The sequence below is a fragment of the Lichenostomus cassidix genome, chromosome 7, assembly GCF_008360975.1.
Source record: "Lichenostomus cassidix isolate B80296 chromosome 7, HeHo_3.0, whole genome shotgun sequence".
NCBI lineage: Eukaryota > Metazoa > Chordata > Aves > Passeriformes > Meliphagidae > Lichenostomus > Lichenostomus cassidix.
Genome location: NC_139488.1, coordinates 27,180,979 through 27,197,610, shown reverse-complemented (window position 1 = coordinate 27,197,610; position 16,632 = coordinate 27,180,979). Strand labels below are relative to the sequence as shown.

The 16,632-nt window shown below is 42.9% G+C and overlaps 1 protein-coding gene across 4 annotated transcripts in view; it reads left to right on the top strand.

Annotated features, from left to right (window-relative positions):
- Positions 1 to 16,632, top strand: part of SEMA5B (semaphorin 5B) — a 270,385-nt gene that overhangs the window by 142,795 nt on the left and 110,958 nt on the right. For all 4 annotated transcript variants that reach the window (XM_085066953.1, XM_085066954.1, XM_085066955.1 and 1 more), the window contains exon 5: positions 6,659 to 6,758. In XM_085066953.1, coding sequence (XP_084923079.1) covers positions 6,659 to 6,758 — 100 coding nt within the window. The remainder of the gene's footprint in view (positions 1 to 6,658; positions 6,759 to 16,632) is intronic.

Genomic DNA, 16,632 nt, shown 5'->3' with positions numbered 1-16,632 from the left:
TGGTGTGTTTTGCCAGCTGCTCCACATTAATAATAAAAAAGTAAATAAACAAGCAGTTATAATTGTACTTTTGCAAAAATTTGGTTTGAACTAAGTTCTTTTTTTCCTCCATACTGAAACAATTTAGCAACACTTGTTTTGAAGAAATTACTAAAATTTAGGAAACAAAGAGTCAAAATGCTTGGTATATTTTGGTATATAGCATTACTTAGTGCCTCCTGCACACTGTGTGTGTTACAGATAATTAGGCCTTGATGCACTAAACCCATTTAACAGTTGGAAGTACTGAGAAATTAAAAAGTTTCATGATTTTCTCAAGACAGAGAACTCTTCTGTGTCAGTGCTATTAGGCTCTTGGGACCATGCCTACATCTCCAGCTGCCATTTTTCTCTTGGGGTGGAAGAAGATCAGTTCAGAGAGGAGCCGTAGGCATTAGGGGAAGAGGCACAAAATCATCCAGATCTTTAAATGGTTACTATATTTATGGTGATTCCTATGGTTCTGTGGAGGCAAGACCTGAGTCTTTGGTTTGGTTTTTTTTTCCTTCAGGATGGTAAAGAACAGAGCCTTTTCTTCTGTCCTGTTCTATTCCTTGGTAGCTGAGGGATAGGACTATTCCTTCTTTTACAAGACCAAGAGAAAAAGTCTTATCAGTTAGAGAAAAAGTCTTATTCTTTCTTTTTCCAGTCATCTCCCATCCACATATTCTGGGACAGTTTGGAGAGGGACAGTAGCAACTCTTGCTTCTCGGATCTCATGGAAAAGGAATGGCTCACTGCAAGCTGCTATCACAGTGACTCACAGGCTTATGGGTTAGTTCATTGTTCTTTCATCTGAGAAGGGGCTTTGTAGTTGGTCAAGATAGGAAAAATTGTTTGAGTGGGCAGGAAATGAGGTAGAAACATGGCTGGAAGGTGAAGACTGCTGGAAAAGAAAGCAGGAGTGGGAGGAGAGGTGAGTATGGGGTCAGAAGGGTAAACTGAATGAAACCATGAAACAGACAGCTGGAAGAACATCTGAGTTATGTTTGGTTATTGAGGGGAGAGAGAAGGAAACTGCTGGTTTGACCTGGTTTGTAGAAGGGCATGTATTCTGTCAACAGCCTTCTAAGTCCTCAGAGCTTTGAATGGAGATCAGAGATTTGAGAAGACAATGACACTGGAAATTGCAGCAGCTGGGATGAGGACATATTTAATGTAAAATGAAAGATTTCAGTGGATCAGGTGAAAGAAAGAAAGAATACCAGTAATGAGGTGGAGGTGGTGATAGGAAGACAAGACAGCAGGGTGATATGTATGTGTAGGAGGACTTCTGGGGTAAAGCCAGATCGAGTATTTTGGCCTCATAAGTAAAGTTGAGCTCTGAGTGCTGACACATTTGTTTGCTCAGCTCTGCCCCTGCAGTAAAAGATTTCTCCCTCCCCTGATAAATTTGCTAAATTGTGGAGTGGTTTTGTGTTATGGAGGCTACTCTTAAAACTCAGCATGGGGTGGAGGGAAAGTTAATGTCCAAAGTCTATTGTACTAATCTGTGGTGTGACCTACAAGAGAGAGCTAAAATTTAAAATGACGCTGATATTAAAATATGATTCATTGTCAGTCTAATAAAGATAATGCTGTAATTTTGCTGTAACTTCTGTGCATTCTTGGAAATGTCCACACTTGCAGCATTTGAGAAGACAGGTGATAGCACAGCTGGGTAGTCATTAGCCTTCTCAGCTTTGGTTACAGCCTTGCTTGCCTTGTCTCTGATGGGTCTGGTCAGGGACCCACAAAGAACGGAAACTGTGGCCTCAGTCTTTGCAGGCAACTGTCTACTTCATGAAAAATTTTCTGAATACTGAGGATAACTGAAGCAGAGGATGGTCTGAAATGGTAGGTCTGATTCTGAAAAGGGGACATCTCATCAGTCTATACCAAGAAGAGAGCCTGAGGCCCTTCCTGATTTTACAAAGTGATTTGCATCTCTTGGTCGTGATCAGGATCCAACACTGAGTCCTCCAGGCTAGTGGGTGGTCTGAAATAAAACTGAGTGTGGCTGAGTACTTGCAAACTGGAGTATCTGCTGATCACTGTACATAATCTGCCCTGTGCCAGGGCTGAAGCAAACCAAAAGGGGAGGATACTGTACAATTTACAAGTTACAGAAGTCATGCTGTCATCTGGGCCTTGCCAGAAGTGCAGCAATAGTCACACTCAGTAATTAAGCACGTCCTGAACTAGTAAGCCAAGTTGAGAGAACTTAGAACTAAGACCATGCTGAGGCAGTAAGGGAAGCCGTCAAAGTGTGCTCAAGTTAGCACTGCACAAAAGTAGGTCCGAGTATCTGCAGAACAGGTACTTCTTTATTGCCATTGAGTCTGACAGGTCCAAAGTGCTGTGTGTGCTCTACTTCATTGCATGAACTTTTACTGTTGAATCAGCCTGTTTTACAGGAGCCTTATGTAAGGCATTGGATTCAGGTTATCTTTTCTGGAATGGGGACCCTCTGAATTTTCCTCGCTTAAGATCTTTCTATGATCTCTTTGAAGCTTTTCTGTGCAGTCCTAGGATAGGACCATGGTTAGTCTGTACATGTGGGTATACCCTTATTTTACACAAAGAATCCTTCGTCCTGTTCAGTTTAGTTTCCTTTGCTTGAAATAGGAAATCCTTGCTGAGAATTATTTCACAAGAGCTGTTCTTGAATAGCACTGTGGGTAGCCATACTCCATGCACCTACAATGGCTTTGCAATTTCAAGGCATGGGCATTTAACCTCTCTGCTCTTGTGTGATGTGTGCTGGACTCACAAAGCTGTTACAGCCTGCTGGGGATGGGAGCGACAAGTGAGCTTAAGTGAGATGAAGCAGTAAATGCTGTCCTTCAGACAGGGAAGCCTCATCTTAGTGTTTACATATTTCTTTTCTCCAAAATACACAGAGTAAGGGTGAGATGGGGAGCAGTTGATTTTGAGGAGATGAAGACTCAAGTATTACCAGGTTTACCATATCTTTAGAAGCTGATCCAAACCCCATCAAGCTCAGTAGAAAACCGCCAATGATTTGAAGAGCTAAACCCAGCTCCTGCAATTTGGCATACTGTCCTTTGTGCAGCTGAATAATCCTTGTCCCAGCCTTGTGCTCTCAGGAAGTCAGAGCAGAGCAGTGTGCTAGAAGCTGCAGGGACCACCCTCTGAAATGGCAAAGGGCCTCTTTTCACCTTGTCTTAGGCTTGCATAATAGCTGAGCACAGCTGTGTCTGCAGACTTCCATTTCCTTCAAAGCTTTGTCTTCTTTGCAGCTGGATACATGAACTACCTTGAGCTGTAGAGGGACTTGCAGAGTTTTAGAGGTTCTGAATCAGATATCTGGAGATGGATGGTGTTGGAAACTATTAAACTTTTGTTCGTTGGTTTTCAGTTGCAGGAAGTGAGAGCATGGATTTTTAACCCCCTGGAAATGATTAGAGATGAGAAGCACAAAGGAGGCCTTGATGAACATTTTGCCCCTAAGCCATGTGGTTCCTAGTTTTCCGTCTCCTGCTGCCGACATGCAAAGCCAGAGCCTTGGTTTTTAATTTTTCATACTGTTTTTAAACAGATACTTTTGCAAATGTAAACATGCCCCAGCACTCAAGGTTTCCAGCCAAATTAAAGAGTCAGCACTGGAAAAATCAACCTTCAGAAGAAGGTCAAATACAAGCAATCTCTGGAGTTCATTGGGTCCATATGTGTAAACTTCAGCTAATATGGTGTGGACCTAGGGCAGCACTTACCTTGCAGTACTGAGTTAGTCTTAGAGTGAAGCTGAAAATGTTTTTAGGTATGCCTGTGGTCTGAGAAGTAGATTTGAATGTGTTGAGTGAAAAAAGACCCATGTCCTGATTCTTGGTTGCAGTTGCGTTCCCTCTTAACAGGAGAAAGAACTTTGGGAAGGAAAATGTGCCATTTGGCATTAATTCTGACAACTTGCATTTATAAGTTCTTATCTGGGACCATGCTGGGTTTAATAATCTCCAACTACATGCCTATAAAAGTGTAATTTTGCTGTGAGGATGCATGCCTTTCAGCCTTTAATTTAATAACTGGGAAGGGTTGCTTTATAAGTTGTACCACCTGCAGTAGTAATAGAAATCAAGACACTGCCTGTTATTTCTTGGGCTTGATTGACATTTGAGTCAACTTGGAAAGATTCAAGCAAACTACTGCCTTTAATTTTTTAAAAATTATTTTTACCTGTAGTTTGTCAGAGCTTGCCATTAAAAGGAAGCACTGATGAATGTATCTCTCTGAAGTGAGGAGCTTTTGCTTAGAGCAGCAGATGAAGAAATATTCTTCCTGCCACTGCACTCTAATAGTGGGTTAGTTAGTAGGAAAGAGTTGGTAGAAGAGGAGGTAAAATGACAAGAGAAATTATGGCCTAAAAGTAGGATCCTTAAAAGGTATCATCATTATATAGCAATCCTCTAATCCTACCCCCGTCACCAACAGAAATGTTAGAAGATCTGCAGCATGTCAGCCAGCTAACCTGCCTGAAAGGTGTTATTGTTGCTGGTTCTGCTGCTTGGCTCAGAAATGTCTCCGCAGCTAAAGAGCTACAGGAAAAGAAGTCAGAGCCCCATTAGTTAGGAGAATGCCAGAGGTGAAACTGCAGTGCCTCCCTGATGCTAGTACATCATTAAAGGTCCCAGAGGACTGTAGGAGGTGGAGATGCTTGAAGGTTAGAGGAGTTATTCCTTAACTCATGCCTTTTCTTTGAAGAGCAGAGGAGGTACACGTGTTGTGTGTGGTTACACAGTGTGACAGGAATGCTGAGAAGGGCTGGAAGCCTCTGGCTCCCTGCAGCAGAGTTTTTAGATTGTGAGGATGGAGGTCTCCTGTTGGGGAGGCCCTGGCAGCATCCAGTTAGGCAGGGCATGGGGTCAGGCCAGGTGGTGTCCAGCTCCATGGTGAGGGACCCTAGGAGCTGTTGTGAAACATTGTGGTGTTCAGGGCAGAGGCAGAAGATCCATGACAAGGTCCTGCTTTGGAAAGAGAGGCAGGCCATATAGACTTCAGGGACATTTTAGATGTGTTTTTTTAAGGTTTCGATAACTTAAGGGCTTGGTTAAAGTTCATCCATCCCTGGAGGGAGAAAGGACTTGAAATTGCTCAACAAATATCCCTACATCAAAAGTTTTAAACTATTGCACATCTGTAATCCTGCGAAGCATGCCAAGACACCACAGGCCTTAATGAGATTCCTCATCAGCATTGTCCTCTCACCCCTGTGGAAAGTGGAACTAATGCCTACAACAAAGCCTTCAAACCTGACTGCCTTCAGTGAGTCAGTTTATCGTTGGGGAACGTGTTTTTTTCAGAGATCTTCTGAACTGGTCTGAAGTGCATCATTATTGTTATGAGTCATCAGGTCATGATGTTGGCATGAGACCAGAAGATATTACCTTCCATGTTGAGCCTCCTGGCTCTTCAGTGACCAGCCCTTGAATGAGGCAGGGCTACTTGTTAACAGGTTACAGAGAGATTATCGTTATACTGATTTGGTCTTATCTGTGCCTTGCTCCCTGAAATATTTGGTATTCTCCATGTATTTTACAGCCAGAATAGTTAACAGAGTAAATTCTCAAGAGAAATCCTCACAGTAAAGCTATATGACTTTCTGAAATATACATTTAAATCTATTCTCAGTTATTTTGTGCAATAAAGTTGTAAGGGGAGAGGTTGAAATTCTGTGATCTGTAATATACACAAGGTCAAAGTTGGTAGTGATATTGAGAGATGGGATGATGTGAATGCCCTAGCGTCATGCCTGAGAGTACCCTAAAAATAGTAATTCACCTTTTTTTTTTTAAACGGGTATATTTTTTATTACAGCAGGACTGCCTGCCCTAGATTGCTCAGTTGATGTTGTGTTAACAGATGTAACTTCTGGAAGAACTTTGTCTCTTCGAGCAAAGCATAGCCAAAGCTATTCCTCTGCATTTAACCTGTGTGATTGCAATTTGGACAATTGCCTAGATGGGCAAATCCAAGCCAGTCGATAAAGCCAGTCTCAAGCCTGTGCACTTGCTCAGCCACAAAGATGCTGCAATGACAACCAACTTCCCATCATCTAAAAATGAAGGAAGGATTTAGCTGATAGGGATCTGAGATGTTAGGTAAAGCGAAACCTAGAAGAGAACCTAAAACCTAAAAGAGAAGGCAAAATCTGTCGTTGGAGCAGCCAGGTATTGAGTGCAGATCACCAGTAACTTGGTTCTTCATCAATTGGCATAACCTTCTCATTCTGGCAGGCAGCAGTTTCCCTTTGATTAGCACAGAAGGCGAGGCTGGGGAGGTGTTATGGCAGGCAGCCTTGTCCCTTTACACCACTTAATCCTGACACTGAAGATGTTTCCTCAGTTTCAACAGAAGTAAAATTGAGCTGCTGTTGTCTCTGAAACCAATGCTGACACTCCATCTTGGATGTGAAAATAACTGCTGAGACGGCCTTGTGTTTTTGTGTGGGTTCTTTGCACATTCTGCAGAGAATCAGAATAAATAGAAACCCTTTAAAGAGATTATTAATTAGCCTTCCCCTGACAGATAACTCAGGAGGAAATCCATTAGTGGATGTCCAGGTGAACTCACTGCTTCTGGAGCAGCTTTATTGTTTTCTGCTTTCTCATTTTCATTGCAGATCTGAAGCCCTGGGTGTCGAATTTCACCTATCCAGGTGTGCATGACTTTTCTCAGCTTGCACTGGATGCCAACAGGAACCAGCTCATTGTGGGAGCAAGGTAAAGATAATCTTTTAATTAGTCTAGGGTTGCTGCTCAAGCTCTTCTCCTTCAGGTTCTGGCATTAGAGGAGAGTGTGTTTCCAGATTATGTGGCCAGTTTTCCCCTTGAAAAGAAAGTTATAATTTATGGAAAGAGATTTAGATGTCTAGTATAATTGCAAAGAAGAGAAAATTACTAGAATTAAAAAGAAAAAAAAAAAGATGCAATCAAAATGACTGGTTAATGAAGCAGAATGCTGGCATCTCACTCAGTATTGCGAATGTTAAAAGAGCTACAGTAAATCATTCTGCATCCTCCCTCTGCCAGCACAGAATTTGACTTTATGGTTTATTTGCCATGGCCAGACTTTCACTCAGAACCAGGTGCATCTGCACACCTTTGTATGAATCGTAGTGGCAATGTGAATGGTTGCTTTCTTCTCTCTTAGAATTCACTTCAGAACCTGTTTCCTTCATCTGGCTGATGCAGGCAGATCCTCACCCAATGTGTTTTGGTGCAACTCTTTCTTCTGGCCCATTGTATATAATTATCATATTTCCTTTATTTTTAAACATTATTTTTATTTAGGATGCCACTAGAGGAGTGAGGAAACACACAAAATGAGCACAGGAAAGTCTGACAAATTTAGAGCTGCATTTGTAATGGATAGAAGAGCTATGCTTCAGTGAAATAATGTATGTCAGAAGTGGTTGAATTATGAGCCTCAACAGCAACTATTTTTTATTGCATAATAAACAGATAAGACAAGCCAAAAAAAAAAAAAAAAAAAAAAAAGACTGAGCATGGTCTAACAAATCTGTTAAAGTCTAGCATGTAGAATCAGATAACATTGTGGTATCTGTCTCTACTACTAATGAAAATGGAGGAAGAGAGTGCTTTCTTCCCAGGATATTCAGCAGTAGAGGACAGGGACATGAGGAGCAGAGGTGGAAGAATTCATGGTACAAGCATGAGAAAAAAGCAAGATGTGTAGATGACGGAGAGTTTTTTGCTTCACAGAAACAACTGAAGGGTAATTTAATATACATTTTCTGCTGTATTTGTGCAGTAAATAATAAAACTTACCTTCCTGTAGCTGTTCAAATTTCCAGAGGCCCTCCTGCTTTTCATACAGAAACATTTTACTTTTCAAGCTGTGGCTTTACTTGTGCTGGGATCTTTAACCAGAAATTATTAATATTTATTACTCCAGAACAGCATTGCTTTGGGGATGGCTGTGAACAGTGCCTTCTGCCAGGCATTGCACAGGCACGGTGCTCTGAGGAATTTGTGGTTTACATAATTGGGCTGCACGGCAGGTTTCTCCCCCGCAGTCTCTCACCCCTGCTCAAACCCCACAGCACGTCCTGGAGGGACTCTCTGCCTCCCTGAGAGTTTGTACGAGTGTGGTTAGACACGGGGCTACAACATTGTCACAAACAGGGGAGTGACAGCAAACTTGGCTTCCCGGTGGAGGTACACTGTGTTGCAGTGTATTGCCTCCTGAGGAAGCAGTGACAAGTGTTTATAGAATTTGCTTGGAAAAGTCAGTTTTCATGAAGCACTACCCACCTGACTGGGAGACTGGAAGTTTTCAGTGGTGCCACACGGCTGTGCTGAGCAGTTCAGGGTACAGTTAATAAAAGTGTAATTTCCCAGGGTGGGGTTTTTTTTTTGGGGGGGGTTGGATGCACGCAATTGGTGTGGAGAAATTGTGGAGTGTTGAGCCCATTTCCTCTTCACCATCTCCTCTCCACCCTGTGTGAGGTGACAGGGAGAGGTGCTTGAAAATGGGGTGTTGATGGGGTCCTTGGTGCTGCTCAGCTCTGGGTGTGCTGAGCTCCTGGAGCTGTGCCTGAGAAATGGGAAGGGGAAGTAAAGCCTTTTCTGTTCCCTCCTTCCCTGATAAATCCACACCTTGTTCTGGACTATTTTTAGGGGTGATTTTTTGAGTCATTAGTTGCTCGTGCACCATCTGCTTGAATTTGCAAATGAAACAATACCTCAAAGAGATAGGAGCTGTCTCTATCCATCTCTGGAGGGTGTAATTTATGAAACCTAAATTTAAATGTTAACCATGTTTAAATGTGCTGCTGTAGATCATATTAGTAGTAATGCCAGCTATTCTGGGGTTGTGGAAGGAGTTTGGGATCAGGGTGGCGTTTATAAGTACTCCCACTTCTCAATTTCCTGGTTAACATCATTCCCTTAGATGATGGCATTATAAATTATTTCAGACTACTTCTGTCTGTCTCTATTTAAAAGCAGTATGACCTCACCACAGCATCTCTTTGGCTTAGTTCGTCCTGTGTTTCAAAGCTTCATGGAAAATACTTCCTAGAAGATCCTGGGGTTCACAAGGGTTTTTGGTTTCAGGAATTGGACACAGCGTGACTGAAACTGTAAGAGGTATTGAGGGCATGCCATGCAGGCAGGGAGCTGGAATAACATGAGCCTCAGATTTTTAAGCTTTATCCTTATCTAAGAGCCCTCCTTAAATGACTGGTGCTGTCTGAGAATAAACCAGAGGAGTTTGATAACTCCACTGCACCAAACACCTGCCAAGTTAAAATCCCAGAAACAAAAGAATTAGTTTCAAAAGCCCACCATGGTTTCTAAGCAACGTATTTACTTGTCACATCATTTGTAAAATCCAAATGCTTGCAAGAAAGGATATGAATAGTTTAGAACATTGTAAATCTACACTACCCATATTATGAGTCACATTTCATTAAGTATAAATACACACATTTCAAAAATTCATAACCTTCATTTTGACTCACAGTTTGTATGTTTTGTTTTTGTTTTGGATATAGTGTTAGTATTTTAATGTACTGTTTTTCTTCTGTGAATGAGTGATTGTTTTGAAATACTTGCTGCTTTTTTCAGCTCTTGAGCACAAGTGATCGTTATTCGAGCTTATTTTAATGGGAGGAAAAACAATAATCTAGACCTCATTATTAGTGAGAAAAAAAATTGAAAATATGGTCACAGTGATTTCACCTCTCTGTTGGAAAAGCAGTGCTCTGCTGTCTCACCTGTGCTGTAGGCAGGGTGCCCAGGCTCCAGGGAGAGTGAGTTTTGTGGAGGAGGGACATGGTGTAGCTGTGACTTTCCACCTCCTCAAGGAGCCTTACTCCTCGAGACTGTCTCATTGCTAGCACAGACAGAAGCCAGTAAAGAAGTGATGATATGACAGACCCTGCTTGGAGGCAGGCCAAATCATGCTTCAGAAGAGCTCCCTGGCAAGGACAACGTAGAAGGTGTAAAGGAGGGTGGTTGAGACACCATGTGACAATGTGGCACAACAGCAAGCTGAAGGGAAGCAGCTTGGACAGCAGGAGGATAGCACCCAAACAAATGACTGCACAGGGAGTGGCTGGGAATTCCTAAGGGAAACATTTGACTTTTCCCAGAAGGAAACCACAGGGGTGTCAGCTCAGAGCAGCAGCCTGATGGGGCTGTGGATGTGAGATGCATGGCTACGAGGGTCAGCCATTCACAGGGAGTGGAGGTAATACTGAGGAAAACCAACCAGAAAGCATCATGGCCAGAAGCCCTCGCAGTTCTGCCTGCCAAGAGGGCTGTCAGCTCCATCAGGAAATGGGAAAGGATCGTCCCCCATGGCTGTTACGTGGGGAAGTGCAGCTCAGGAGTGTGGCTAGCACAGGCTTTTCCCATGAGAATTCTTTTTGTGTTTTATAAATAAAATTTGGATGTTATTAAAAACAGTGTCCCAAGATCTGGACGGTGCAGGCCTGGCCAATCAGGCCTAGGGGGAGGCTTCTGGCCGACCAATCTGGGTGACCTTTGAAAACTCTATATATATGATGAAATCAAAACAATAAAGGTCTTTCCTTCTTGCCACTGAGAACTGGTTCTTCTTTACTCTGCTAGCTGCTCAACAGCGACACAGGAGTCCTTGTCACAACTAGCTGTTACCAACAAGAGCCCAGAGGTAGAGAGTAGGGAGCAAAAGCCGCATCAAGGGACTCAGAACTGGCAAGTAAAGTGCACATCATTATGGACTGCCAGACTTCTCTGCAATAAATGTAAAACTACTAAGCTGCCGCTGATGCAAGTCTTGACACTTGACAGAGGTGATTTTCATACTTGATATAGAGCTGATCTGAATGTGTCTTTTACTGCCAAGCAGATTGGTGCAAGAGAGGACATATTGTAGAATCATAGAAAGGCTTGGGTTGGTAGGGACTTTAAAGATCATCTACTTCCAACCCTCCCACAATGGGCAAGTATGCCACCAACTAGATCAGGTTTCTCAGGGCCCCACTAAACCTGGCCTTGAACACTTCCAGGGATGAGGCATCAATATGGTTAGTTTGGGGAGCAGGGAAGGTGTTGTATGAATTTTCAAGGATTGTTTTAGGGGAAGCACAGCAGCTAAGGCACCCCCTTTCCTGACTAATGCTCCTGGCTGTATAAGCATTAAAAAAGCTCTGGATCATGCAGGCTTAGGAGCTGAAGGCTGAGTAGAATGACTGATGTCCCAAAAGAGTTCCTTCAAGTTGCAGCTTGCAGAAATATGGCTAATTGTAAATATATTCTAGGACTGTCAACCAGCAGGTTTGGCACCCTGAGTTTATTGAAAGTCTCTGGCATATGATAGATTAGTCTGTCAGGCACCAGGTTATATGCAGATTTGTGGATGAACATAGGCTCTTTCCTGCCTGTTTGGCAGAAAGCTCCAGAGCAGTAAAATGCTCAAAACCCGTGCTTGTCAGAAAAGATCACTCTTACCCTTGGGCACCTTCAATCCTGTCCACATCTGGGCTGCCACTAAACCCTGAAGAGAATAAGTCTCCATAGATAATGTTGTCTAGGCAAAAAGCATTTTGCAAACCAGGAAATTTGTGGCAGCAGTTGTAGTGGCAGAGTAGTTCCACAGATCCACAGCATATAAAATCTGTCAGCAATACTTTCTGTTGCTAAATGATCAGGGCCCCTCACCAACATTTATTCTTACAGGACTTCAGTGAGGCAAGAAAGCACTAATAATTTCACACTATAGATGGGAATCCAAGGCCAAGAAGGATTAAGAGCCCCCCTGCCCTGTGAAAAGGCTGTGATGTTGAGTCACGGGAATTTATAGCAGATCTGAAAACTAGTACAGTACTGCACCTAACACAGCTGCTCCTGCAGTGAGACTGCACTTTCTGAAGATACCAGTCGAGGTCTGCACAACCTCAGTCTGCACTTGACTAATGTGGACATAGCCAAAGCTCTTCTCTGGGCTCAGAAAATCCATGGCAGAGGTGTAATTTGGACCCTTTACTCTTCAATTTCCACCTGGTATTTCAATCACTTGCTCTCAGCCTTGCCTCTCCAAAGAAGATGCAAGTCTTCAAAATGTTCATGAAAGCCTGTGAGTCCCATGCACTTACACTTGGACACTGGAGCTTCAGCATGGCCAATGAAGTCAAGTCTGCTATAGCAAGGAGAGACTGACATGCAAACAGGTTAGCATTGGGCACATCCACATGGGCATAGTCAACAGTTATATAGTTCAGGCTTGCCCTGAAACAGCCAGAAGTGGTGTGCCATTTGTTGCTCTTATCATCTGATTACAGCATTTTTCTCAATACTGTTCTGAAAAAAATGGACTGAACCATTTCTGGTGGCTTGCATTATTTTTGCACAGACTTATGCCAGCTTTACCCCCTGCTAAGTCACATTGGGCTGAGAAATTACCTTGCCAGTTGAGGTATTAATGAGGACGTGAGCAAGCAAAGAGCATGATAATGTTTTTGATTATATCCAGATCATAGGTGGGCAGCTGAAAGCGCTAGTGCAGAGAAATGGAGAGAAACAAATGCCTTCCTTTCTCACTGTGATTTTTCCTATCAGACAAAAGAATGCCCTAATTAAAGTTGCTTCCTTGTATTGTGGACTGGAGAGAGGCAGATGACATGGTGATGTGAGGGGGAAAAACTCCAAATCAGTCTCCGAAATTAAGAGAAACTTTCAAAGGACCATGATATTTTTAAAGAAATTGCCTGACCTGCATGGTAAAGAATGTGGTGAAGGTGAGAAAGCTGTGATTAGACACTGCAGCTAGTTAAATCCATAATTGGGGAGCACAGTTTCTTTACAAAGGGGAAGAAAGTGTGATTTAAAGTGCAGGTTTTAACCTCTCTGGCTGAGCCTGGGATAGTTCAAAGAGAGATTTTCCTCTCTGATACTCTGCCAAGTGAGGTCAGCTCAGCCCTTGTATGAAGTGTGGAGGGTGAAGCCTCACTGGGGTGTCTGTTTTTTACCTATAGGATTGGCTTTCCTCTGCTGGTCTGAATCTAATGTGAATTTGGCATACCCTAAATATGTGCTGTCCCTGACTTGTACCCCTTGGGGAGGAGGGGAAATAGGGTAGAAAGGACGAAGGACAGTTTTTGTAATTATGGGATCCTGGGAGGTTTAGAGCCTGGCCCAAATTTTGTAAAAAGTGTAATTTTTTTTTATAGTTAAAATTTGTGCATTTTTGCAAGCAAAGAACATGAATTTTAGTTAACTCAGAATAAATAAATCAAATAAAATGCTATACTGCAACAGTCAGGTTGTTGGGATGGACTAAAGTGCAGAAGAAGCTGCAGCTGTAGAAGGGTAAAGGATCCAAAAAGGATCAGTTTTGCACCAGGCATTGTGCATGGAGAAGAGGATGAGGCAGTGGCAGTCTCTGTTCCATCATCTTTGTTGGCAAGGAAAACAGCTGGTTCTTCAAATCGCCGGCAAGGCAGCACCATCCACCTCTCTGCAAGTGACCTCAGCATTGCTGTGGGTCTGAGCACTTTCACAGCCAGTGCCTGCACAGCCAGTGCTGTGTGAAAAGCAATCTTGGTGCAGCACAGACTGATAGGAAGCATCTTTACACAGCAAATTGCAGGCCTCACTAGAAAAATATCTCATATTCCAGATGAAATGAAAATTGGTGATACCCTATCATGAAAGCAGTCACCCATGAGAGGCTCACTTGCTTAGTAACACACTGAGAATAATTAAGTTTGAAGATTGTATTTCTGAGAGTGGGATGGGTGCAAACACAAGGTCAGGATACTTTGGCAAAAGCCTTGGAGACTTGGGCATAATGTGCTTTGCAGCATCACAGAATGGGGCTGCAGAGCAGTTTTCCTCTGCATTACTGAAAATACTTTCTCTTGCTCTGGTTAAGGTAGTGATATGTCAGTTTTATATGTCAGGGCTCACCACAGTGATTTGCATATCACTTTATATCCAGATGTTTAGCTGCTAAGCCTACTGTTCTGTGCCACTGCAAAGGTATAAAAACCCAGCAAAGAGAAGGAATTGTTGGGCAATAACTTAATCTCACCAGCCCACTCTATTGGTATTTACATACAAGTCATGTTGAATTCCTCCAGAGTTTGAGGAAAGGCTGACAGAACTGAGGATGTTTATCAGCCTAAGTAGGCAGGTGGGGAGGCTGCCAGGGAAGATTTGAACAATAATCAGTGCATCAGACGAAGAGAAATTTTACATTGTGACTTACTGAAAGTGATGGGCAAATAGGATTGCAAAGGTCCCTGTGTGTCTTGGGGCCACATCAAGGTGCTGTAAGTGCTCTGCGACTGCCAACTGGAGGGGAGAGGAAGAGAGGAGCTGTCAGCTATATGTCAAAAGAGAGTTGAGGTGACATGTGGGATAATATGTGATGGTCTCAGAGATGGAGTCACTCTTCCAGGAAAATAAGAACAAACCCACACGTGAGTTTTGAAAATTTGGCTCAGTTTTCATCTCTGAGGTTTAAAGAAATTCAGGTAATGAAAAAGAAGGAAGGAAATGTAACAGAAACCGCCCCCCCCCAAAAAAAAATTTGTCCCTCATTTTATAAATATATTCAAACAATATTTAAAAAAAAAAAAAACCAAAACAATCCCCTATCTTTGAAGTGTCTCAGGAGCATATTGTCACCCCCAAGGATGTGCAATCACACTGCAGTGAGGCTTTGTTTCTCCTGCCCTGAGAAAATAGAAGGGCCAGACACATGAGAGCCAGCTTGCTGTTCCCTTTGAAAGCTGATGGAAGAGGGGACATGTCACTGTTGAGCCGCTAGCAGAGAAAAGGACCCGGGTTCTCAGTGTGAAAAGAAAAAGAGAGCTTTATTATTTTGATTTCAGCTTATATAGACTTTTCAGAGGTCACCCAGATTGGTCAGTCAGAAACCTTCCCCCAGGCCTGATTGGCCAGGCGTGAACTGTCCAAATCTCGAGACACTGTTTTTAATAACATCCAAACTTTATCTTTGTTTATAAAACACAGAAGAAGTTCTCATGGGAAAGACCTGTGCTAGCCACAGCGACAAGGCTTTTTGGTCCAAAGGCTAATCCCCTTTTTGCTTCTCCCTTCCCCAGCAGCATCCATCCATCTAGATTTCTGCATATTGGCATAGCCCAAGTGTGCCTCAGCTTTGCTGTTGTCCTGCCTGCTCTGCAGCTGTGTCTGCCTCTTTTGACTCTTCCTAGAGCTGGCCTTGAATATACAGCATTGAGAGGAGCAGATCTGTGCCGTGCGCCCTGTGCCGTTAAAGCTGGTGGTAGTTCTCCACTGAATGCAATATAGAGGAATTTCATCTTTCTTTCCACAGAGAAGTACTAACTGGGCTTCATTGCAACACAGAAACAGTAGCTGAGCCCTTGGCTTAATTTGGAAGCTGTTTAATCAGAGTGATATGCTGCCTGCATAAGGATCCTCTTCTAAGAGGATGTTTCTCTAGCTCTGGCTGAATTTATAACTGAGAAAAGATGCATTGGGAAAAGCAATTGTTCATACAGCAACTGCATCATATTACTGTCTGCCATTTAGCATGGTGCTCTGTTGTACATCTATTGATTTTTGAGGAAGAATGATGTATTGGACAAGTTTTTCTTCAATAGAAACAAAATAACTGGTGAATAAGGATCCAGCTTGTAGGGTAGCTGCTGGTTTTCCATCTTTTCTCCAGTAAGAGTTTGCCAGGCACTTCAAATGGCCCACTGGAGTAACATTTGCAAACAGATTGTCACATCACACTCTGGACCAGGCATGTAATTAACTCCTTCTGAAAGCAAAGGCCAGAATCATCCTTCAAGAGCTGGGTTTCTTACTATGGTTGGCTAGTTCCGAAATGTGGATAACCATCTGAAAAGTTCAGCCACAGCTGGATCTGCGTAGAGGCACTGTGTGTTAATCTAGCATGAGATTTGGTAGCCAAGAGCCCTGGGGTCTGATCTTGATTCCATCACTGACTTGCTGTGTGCTTTGAAGAAGGTCATTTAACCTTTCTCTGGCTCATTTTCTCCATTAGGATAAGAGGGAGAATGATACTAACCAGCTCCTAGGGAGTTATGAAGCATGACTAAGCTGTGTTTGTCATGTAGTGTGGAAGTACAAAGTATATCTAAGGCCTCCAGGAGCAAAGATAGGAAGAGCTGACAGGAGTTGCTGGCTCCTAGCCCGAGGCTCAGCCACTCCATGGCTTCCAGGAGTGCCAGAAGGGAGCATTAGTTGTCATATGCATAATTCTGTGTCTTGTTTCATATCACCCAGAGGACCCCGTTCTGTTAATTATTTTTCTTATTATCTACTTTGTGACAGTTGTGAGTCCCTCTTGCAGACCTGGACCCTGATTGCAGCACAATCCCACCCTGAGGAGGGGAAGTGAGAGGGAGGTGCAGATCTCCTCTTCCTGGCATGCAGTGATAGGATGCATTGGAATGGTTTGAAACTTTGACAGAGAACACTCTGACTGGACATTGGGAAGCAGTTCTCTAGTCTATTTTAGTCTATTTTATTTTACTTCACCCTTCCCTCAGTTCTATTCAACTTTCCCTCTCCTGGTTTTGGTTGGAATAGAGTTAATTTTCTTCTCCGTAGCTGATACAGAGCT